Consider the following 8,606-nt stretch of genomic DNA (forward strand, 5'->3'; position numbering starts at 1 on the left):
GTTATCAGTCTTGAAATTCAGCAAGGTCTTTTGTCAAGCGTCGAGCATCGGGTTTGGTCATACGAACAAACTATTTCAAATTCCCCATACAAACCCAATGTCACTGCATGCACATGTAGTTACGACCTTCGAGTGACACCCGTTTCCAAGGTGATGCTCTCGAGACACGTCGAGAAAGTAGGTCGTGGATATACGGATCACCGTCTCGACTAAATACTTCTGTTTCGCACAAACGCTTCAATTATGCTAGTGTTAATGATAAGTCGCTAGTCGTCGGAGTGCGTGCGAAGACGGTGCGTGGTGTCAAGGGCAGGCTGAGGCGGGAGTTCAGAATTAAAGAACATGCACAAGCGGAACGCAACCCTGGTCGACAACAGAGCGTCGCCACACACTAAAAGCTTATGGACATTTTTATTCATAGCTTACTGCTGAGTGCCGTGTACGTGCTCCGCTTACGCATTTTTTAATACGCCGGTTTGAACAAATTTGTTTACACTGGCGTGTTAAAAAATGCGTTAGCGGAGCACATACACAGAACTCAGTGATGAATAAAAAATGTTCATAAGCTTTTAGTGTGCCATCGCCATCGAGCATATCGAGCCTATGCATCACACTCGTACTACTCTTGGACAACAAATCCCAAGTAACCCCCCTCCCCTCCCTTATATCCACCAGGCAAAACAATTTTGCCCAGTGTTCCGCAACTCATCTAACACTGCTTGTGTACATGTGTGGAGACGTGGAAGACAGGGGTGGGGTTTGGAGGGGAATCGGAGACCTTCAAAACTGTTTCCAGTCTCGTCTGTAGTCGTCTGCTAGTCATCGCGCCCCGCCCCGATACAAGCCGCTACAGCGCGCTGCCCCGGGGGGTGAATGACTCTGTCGACTCGCCCTCAGCGGCCCCGAGAACTAAAACCTCGGTCCGTTTCGGCCACAAAGAACGCTCCAATTTAGGGCACTTTGTCATGCCTCGCCACGTGTGTGTGTGTGTGTGTCGCACCGGGTCGGGCTGCTTCCACTCGAGAACATATCGGTTCGCAAGTTTCGCAAGTTTCCTTTTCCGCCGCGTTCGGCGTTCGCCTTTGTTGGCCGCGGGCCACGGGGTTAATCAGAGGCATCGGCGCGGTTAGTTTGGATCCATGTGCAATGCCGCCACCGCACGCAGGGTAAACGACCGTCGTTGTTTGGCGGGTTCGTGGCCTCGAGACCCATTGAATGTGATCATTTGCGTAAGTAAAAATAGTGGTGCGCGGGGAAATGACTTGACAGCGGGAAACGTTTTACATCCTTAAAGTATTTACTTTACAATATTTACAGTTCAAAGATTTGGCACATCTAAGAGAGAGCCAACGTCGGTTGGCGCCGCTCGTCATTTTGGTCTGAGTCTTTCTCACCAGACTGAGCATTTTTCACCGGGGTTCATGGGCGAGCCCACGGGACAGTTGAAGACCTCGGCGAATTCTCTCGAATTGGACAGGGTGCCGATAACCCTAGAATGTAAAACAGTAGGTATCTCATTAAACAAAACCAGCCGGGACACAATTCAGTCAAATCTGGAAGGTGCTGAGAGAGATGGTTGTACGCACCGGAAACGCGCCGGCGAGTGGACGGCGATCTTGAGCTTGGACCGCATGGCCTCGGGCCGCATGGAGCTGCACCACACCTGCGCGAAGTTGATGAAGAAGAGCTGGCGGCCGGTGGCGTTCACCCCGGGGAGGGTCTCGGCCTGCGCCGCGTCCGCGTGCTGCGCGGCCCAGCGCTCGTACGCCTGTCGACATTACTCGGCCGTAAGTCAAGTTGAACGTACCAAGAAGTTTCAGAGGGGTGGGAAATACGGACGCCGTCCATAGTTGTAGCTGTGCTGCATGCACGGGAGCCAGGGAGTTGCCTCTGCTTGAGGCCATAAGAGATCGTTCAGCGTCCTATCCTCCTCAGATTCACTTGGAAAATTGCAGAAGCTAGACGCATGCGAGACACCGGGTAGGCCACCCCACACTACACGCATGCACTGCAGGTGAGATGTTGCCTACCATCAGGCGCTATGAGAGCTTTGCAAAGCCCGAACTTGGAAGGTTCGCAACGGCGAATGACAGGCGTACTTTCTGGATGGTCCCTAAGGCACCATAGTGAGAGATGATGATAGGGAAACCCAACTGCGCGTGACCAACTCTGTGTGGTAGGCTACAGTCGACGATAGCTGAAATCGAGAACCCAGAACGGAGAACGAGATGCTGGTTTGCCACGATTCGACTGGACACCATTTGATGAGCAAACCACCACGCCAGTCTAAATGTGTTTTGTTGTTGTTTTTTCGTGTAGACGGGGCCAGTCCGCTACGTTGGTTGTTGCAAGTAACTGCATGACGTTTCTGTTTTCGTCACACAACACACTCAAAAACATTGCGCACAGATAAGCAACTATAAAAATGAACAGCTCTGCGGCTGCTACACGGAGACGGTTCGTGAATCACCCGATTCCCCCCAAATGACGATGGAACGCGCCCGGATGAATGAGCCCGTCGAGTCTGGCGCTGACGGCGAGGCACATCTCTCAGGTATCGCGTGGCATCGCTCCGGCGGCAGCGGCGCTGGCGGCGCGCGCCGACCGCGAACGGCAAACAGGAAAGGTATGCAGAAACAAAACACGCCGAATGGGGTTGGATTAGGGAGGGGCGTGGGGCCGCCTTGGAGCCGTGGAGCCGCGGCGGAAGCTCTCTTGACGTAGCTCCGGTCGCGGTCGGCGCATCGGCCCGTCTAGTCGGTCAGGCCAGACCCAGACTAGCCCACGTAGACTGGCCCAGAGGCAGGCCCGCCACCCACCCACCGCGGCCCGTCGCGGCCAGTGGCATTAGGAGCGCACCTGCATTGTAATCTATATGGTGAAACATTTGTGACCATACTTGGCGACATCCGAGACAGACGTGACCATACTTATGGAAACTTATCTGTCGCTAAATTTTGGTCACACGTGTCACCTTACAGATAACAGTGTGGCCTGTCATCAGTCCGCACTCGTAATCATCAAGCACCACCCGACATCTTTCCAAGAGTTCCGAACCGTCACAGGTGCGCCCAGGTGGGCGTCCTCCCCCCCCCCCTTTTCCCCGGCCCGGCCGAGCCCTGGACGCTGGGCGGACGGGCCTAGCGCGGCAGGACAAGGTCGAGGCTTCGCGTCGCATGCCGCGAGGTGGCGCGGCGGGGTGCCGGCGTGCGGTGCCGCGGCCTGCCGAGTCCTCCTGCCGCCGCCGCTGCGCTCTCCTCCTGGACCGGACCGCGCGGGGCCCAGCCCGCCGGACCACGTGGGCCTCTGAACGAACAAGCGCACCTGAAAAGTAGTACAGAGGCGCGACCGAGGGGAGGGGGCTGGCTAAAATTCGTTCAAGCCTGTGTACACGCTCGGGTGCGATCCACGGAATCATGCCCCAAAAAAATGAACCTCTCTGAAGACAGTCCCCAAGTCTCTCGATTGTCGCAATTCTTTTCAATGCGGTTGGCCCCAATTGGTCATAAACGTGCAATGTTTACAAGTGTTGCGGCCCCTTTGGTCGCGATGCTCCGGGGGGAGGGGAGGGGGGACTTACCCTAAAAGCCTGTTTGACGCCTCCGTTGTCCGCGATGTTCTCCCCCTGCGTATTCTCTCCGTTGATAAGCAGGTCAATCTCGGACACGCTATAGTTGCTGTACTGATCTGGAAAAACAAGGTGGAAAAATCCAAACCACCACCTGGATTCCCCAGAGGCGAGGAAACACCTCAGGGGAAACTTTCGTCGGGTTTGGGGTCAGGCGGGCCACAACAGGCGGCACCGCGCTTTTAAATTGCGAGCGTGCAAAAATTTCCACGCGTGTGATCTCGCGGTTGCTCGCGATGCTCGTGGGGGGGGGGGGGGGGTAGCGTCACGCCACTACGCGCCGGGTGCACGTTGGGTGGCCCTCCCATCGGGCGCTGCAGTCCGAGTTGTGTTAGCCGGCGTGCTCCTGCGGGCATGCCACCCAACGTACTCGCATGGTCACTGGGCAGGCAACCAAAAGTGCTCCTGCGGGTAGACCACCCAACGAACTCGTATGGGTAGACCACTAAAGGTGCTCTTGTGGGTAGGCCACCCAACGTACTCGTATGGGCAGGCAACCAAAGGTGCTCCTGAGGGTAGGCCACCCAACGAACTCGTATGGGTAGACCATCAAAGGTGCTCCTGCGGGTAGGCCGGGGTAGGCCACCCAACCAACTCGTTTGGGTAGACCACCAAAGGTGCTCCTACGCGGCAGGCCACCCAACGTGACCTCCATCGCGCCGTCGCCGGGGGAAGACAAGACTACAACTAAACGAAACGTACTGATCAGGCACTGCGCCCGCTCGTGGAAGTTGATGATGGCGTCCTCGCCCCACCACTGGAGCAGGTTGCCGTGCTCGTCGAACAGGCGGCCCTTGTCGTCGAATCCGTGCGTGATCTCGTGGCCGATCACCACGCCGATGCCACCGTAGTTGAGGGAGCGGGGCAGGTGGCGGTGGTAGAAGGGCGGCTGCAGGATGCCGGCAGGGAACACTGCGGCAAGCACAGAGGTTCACGTTGACAGAGCGGACTGGAAATGTGCAACACTGGTAAAACCTTACGAAGAAAAATTCCAAATCCCTCTTATTCTAAAGGGTCACGCACTAATCTGGTTCTTGTTGCGGCTGTAGTAAGCGTTGACGACTGCCGGCGCCGTGTTCCACAGCGTCTTGTTGACTGGGGTGCCCAGCCGCTCCTGCTCCACCCGGGCCAGCTTGCGCAGGATGTTGAGCGTGTTCTCGAAGTACTTGTCCGGATGCACGTCCACCTGGACAACGGGTCAAGTCTCTGTGAGCGCCGGCCGGGCTTGCCGATGAGAGACCACGAGCAGAAATAACTCACGTCCTCGTAGCGCTCGTTGAGGGCGGGTCGGTCCAGGACAAAGTCCGGGTAGCCGATGCGCAGCTGCATCGAGTCCACCTTGTGTAGCGCCAGGCGCCGCGTCTCCTCGTCGATCCACTCGGTCTCGTTGAGCATCTCGCGGAACGACTGGGTAATGTCGCGCGTCATCTCCAGGGTCTGTGTGGATGAGTGAGCGATGTTGTACATGTACCCAGTTAAGAATCGCCCGTTTCCACGTTCAGCACCAGCGTGAGCTGAGCAAGCGAGCGGGGAAGCGGGGAGCATGGCGATGTCAGAGGTTCCATCGACGCCTCCTCTACCCCTCCCTGCGCTAGGCGTGCAGGGACTTTTTAACTTGTTATGAACATTAGTACTATCCTCGTAACATGAAAGTAACTGTTTTTTTACACAGCTACAGTATCCGTAGGCAGTCGTACTCCAAGGATGCCCCCTCCAGAGCACGCTCGTACTCACGTCCTGTTTGGAGTTGTGGTCGAAGTACCTGCGCACGAACAGCGCGCCCAGCGCCATGCCCATGTGCGAGTTGACGTGCGCGACGCACGTCTTCCAGCGCGGCGGCACCGCCTCGCGCCCCATGAGCGCGTGCAGCAGCCGCTGCTTGGCCGCGCCGAAGAGGTCGCCGAGGCTGTTGATGCGGTGACGCACGAAGCGCCAGAGCAGGTAGTCGGCCACCACGCGCCGCGGGTTCTTGTCCACCAGCGCCACCAGGTCGCTCATGTAACGCAGCGCGAATATGACGACGGGCTGCTCGTCTGGGATGTTCCGGCCCAGGACGACGGCCAGGTAGCGTCGCCAATCCACGCCCGGCACCAGGTCGCACAGGCCTTGCAGGCTGAGGCGGCGGTACAGCTGCGACACGTTGCGACGCTCCTCGGAGGACGCCACAATCTGGAAAAGAAGGTGGGGGTGGTTAACGCTACATACGAGGTGGCTGATTTACCCTGCCTACTTTCACATGCAAATGAAATCCGCGTCTCTTTCTCAAGCCTTCTAACCTGAAATGGTCTAACCTAGTCCTCACTTTTAGTTATTACAGCTAAGGGGTGTTTTAAACTTTAGTGTACTCGCACCTGTGCCAGGCTCGTCTCGAAAGACACAATTTCGGCAGCGTGTGCGACGGCGGTGGCCGTGTCGGCGCCCAGCAGCTCCATCACCTCCACCATGAAGTCACGGTAGGCCTTGAGGTAGGGCGCGTTGGAGGGCGCCAGGAAGTAGTCGCGCGTGGGCAGCCCCAGCCCCGTCTGGTCCAGCTGGATCACGTACTGGTCCGAGTTCTTCACGTCCGGCCCCACCCACTCGGAGATGAGGATGTCGTTGTTGTAGAGGCGCAGCTGGGCGACGAGGTGCAGCCAGTCGAAGCCCCGATCGTCCCAGCCCGCCGGGTCCAGCACCGGCCAGCCGCCCAGCTTGCGCAGCAGCTCCACCAGCGGCGCCACGCCGCGTGCCTCCAGCAGCTCTGCAGAAGACACGGAGAACTCGTCACGACTCCTCGTCACACACAGTGCCCTCCGGCGCCATACTGGTGGCCACTGGTATCCTACCGTGGTTCATGCACGACTTGTAGAGCCACTTCGCCTTGGTGGTGGCGTCGGTGTGGGCGCCGGCAGAGGCGGCCGCCTGCTTACGTTTCTCGGCGCCACCCGCATCGGAGGCCGGGTCGCCGCCCTCGTCGTCCAGAGCGGTGGGTGGCGCGGGTGCGGTGGCGCGCTGCAGGGGGCTGGTGCTGGGACACAGAGTGCAAGGCGTGAGTCGAGCTCCGCTGCCCTGTGCTGCGGAGGGATAAGGGGGCGTCCAGAAAGTACGTGTCCTTTTTTTCCCCCTCCGATTCAGTTGGAAAACTGCGGAAGATAGGCGCCTGCGAAATGCCGGGTAGGCTACGCCGCACTACACGCATGCACGGTAGGCGAGATGTTGCCTACCATCAGGCGCTACGAGAGCTTGCAAAGCCTTGATAGGTTCGTATGACAGACGTACTTTCTGGATGGTCCCTAAGGTGGGGAGGGGGGTGCTCACCTCACGGGGATCGCTGCCGCTGGCTCCACTCTCTTTTCCAGTCGCGACAGAGACGGCGCAGGTTCCTCGCCATTTGGCCGCTCGAGTTCGACGCGCAGCGCCGCGTCCAGCATCTCCCGGAGCGTCTCAAACGTGTCGAACACGGTCTTGTCCGGCGGGATGGGGTGCGACTTGGCCCAGCCGCCGCACGCGTACGTGTAGAAGTCGGCGCAGGGCTCCACGGAGGTGTCCATGTACTGGCGCATCATGCGCGCTGCCGTCAGACGGACAAGTGAGAATAGCGTTCCGCTAGAAGGGAGGGAACAAGTGAGTGCACCGTGGAGGAGCCTTCCCCGCCAGAAAAGTGTATGATCGACGGCAAGGTCACGGGACGGGGCTAGTCAGCGTATGTTGTTGGTAGTCGTTCTGTGCACCTCGAGGAACCTAGCGGACTCTGCGGTCGTGGCTCACCTCTCGCCTCCCTAACCCGGGTCGGGTCGTCCTGACTTAGCCAGATGTCCCAGAAGAAGCCGTCGGGCGCCTGCTGCGGGTCGCGCTCGCGCCCCGTCCTGTTGCGCGTGGGGTCCTGGTCCAGGGCCTGCCACACCTCCCGCACGGCCCCCGACACTGTGCCGGGGCCGTGCTCGGCCGCCGCCGGTCCTGCCGGTCTCGACGGAGACACATGCGTCACGTCCGCCGCTGTCCTGCGACATACGCCCCAATTTTAAGTCACGGTTGGAATGCGAACTTCCCAAACCTTCCCAACTTCCCTACTCCAACAGCTTTGCGTGCAATTAAACAAGTCAAAAGAAACAACAAAATAAACAATAGAAATGTTCGATTTTTGCGTGCCTCCTCACCCATTTTTTGGCCTAGTGTCTGATAGGTCGTTGGCGTCCACCCCCCGCACGACCTATGAGCAGGTACAGTTGGTTATGGTCCATTTGATTGCCGTGTACAACTGTAGTGAGAGTAAAGAGCTAAAGCGCAACCCTTACTTGGCTAGGCGTGTATTCAGGAGACAGTACCACGTTCACAGACCATCCAGACGGCTGTTGCTGCTGGGTCTGGGCCTGAGTCGCCCCCGCGGCCCCCGTGGCTGCCGCAGCCCCGACAGTGACGCTGCCCTTGTCGTCCACCTGCGATGACTCCTCGCTTGACTGGGACAGAGCATCCTTGCTCACAGCAGAACCTTTTCTAAAGCATGCAATTCGAGACTTTGGCTTTCCACAATCGTTCAACCCAGACTATCCAGAAAAAAACTAGCAATCATCTGATCTCGTGGGCACATGGCAACTTGTTCGGCCAGTGGCCACCGCCTTACGCACCTCGGGTGGACTGCAGCCCACTGGACTTCCTCATCCGCAGCTGTCTTGACGGCCAGCGTGCGCCACTGGAGGGACTCCGTTGGCCAGATCACCTCCCCGGTGGCGCTGGCGTTCTGGTTGGAGAGGAGAGCCGATGAGACGCGAGGCATGGCGAGCGAGCGGCAGTTAATATACAAGTAAAATAAGTGAAAGGGAAAAATATTCTCCTCTTCCATGTTTTTAGTGCGTTCACCGTAAGCATTGTCCATAATCGTGAAGAAGACTGCGACTCCGTTTGGACAGGTTCAGGCGCTGATCTCCGTCTCCGGCCGACCATGCCGATTGCCTCTTCGATCTCCGGGGGAGACGGCGGGGCGGGCGCGGGGGCGGGCGCGGGG

The 8,606-nt window shown here is 58.3% G+C and overlaps 2 protein-coding genes across 6 annotated transcripts in view; both read right to left on the reverse strand.

Moving 5' to 3' along the window:
• Positions 1-8,606, reverse strand: part of LOC127752333 (uncharacterized) — a 39,310-nt gene that overhangs the window by 28,710 nt on the left and 1,994 nt on the right. The gene's annotated exons all lie outside the window — the stretch shown is intronic.
• On the reverse strand, positions 1,275-8,606 carry LOC113203983 (neprilysin-4). Of its 5 annotated transcripts, none has more exons than XM_026418970.2 (15): positions 8,462-8,606; positions 8,230-8,342; positions 7,900-8,093; positions 7,762-7,814; positions 7,373-7,605; positions 6,923-7,175; positions 6,451-6,632; positions 5,980-6,365; positions 5,363-5,797; positions 4,889-5,065; positions 4,652-4,814; positions 4,331-4,540; positions 3,581-3,687; positions 1,587-1,768; positions 1,275-1,490 (listed from the first exon to the last, which is right to left on the reverse strand). In XM_026418970.2, exons 2-15 carry the CDS (start codon positions 8,261-8,263, stop codon positions 1,391-1,393), a joined length of 2,709 nt encoding a protein of 902 aa, XP_026274755.2. In that variant the 5' UTR covers positions 8,264-8,342; positions 8,462-8,606; the 3' UTR covers positions 1,275-1,390. The 5 variants fall into 5 exon arrangements, 4 of the variants coding, with proteins under 4 accessions (XP_026274755.2, XP_052133480.1, XP_052133481.1 ...); XM_052277520.1 differs by having other exon boundaries at positions 7,900-8,098; positions 8,462-8,600; XM_052277521.1 differs by lacking the exon at positions 8,462-8,606 and having other exon boundaries at positions 7,373-7,600; positions 7,900-8,061.

The sequence above is a fragment of the Frankliniella occidentalis genome, unplaced genomic scaffold, assembly GCF_000697945.3.
Source record: "Frankliniella occidentalis isolate FOCC.00 unplaced genomic scaffold, Focc_3.1 Scaffold10, whole genome shotgun sequence".
Classification (NCBI taxonomy): Eukaryota; Metazoa; Arthropoda; class Insecta; order Thysanoptera; family Thripidae; genus Frankliniella; species Frankliniella occidentalis.

Coding starts and splice junctions, on each gene's coding strand:
- LOC113203983 (XM_052277520.1), bottom strand. CDS start 8,545: ATGGTCGGCCGGAGACGGAGATCAGCGCCTGAACCTGTCCAAACGGAG. Junction 8,099..8,229: donor TGGGCTGCAGTCCACCCGAG/GTGCGTAAGGCG, acceptor TGCATGCTTTAG/AAAAGGTTCTGCTGTGAGCA. Junction 5,798..5,979: donor TCGAGACGAGCCTGGCACAG/GTGCGAGTACAC, acceptor CTTCTTTTCCAG/ATTGTGGCGTCCTCCGAGGA.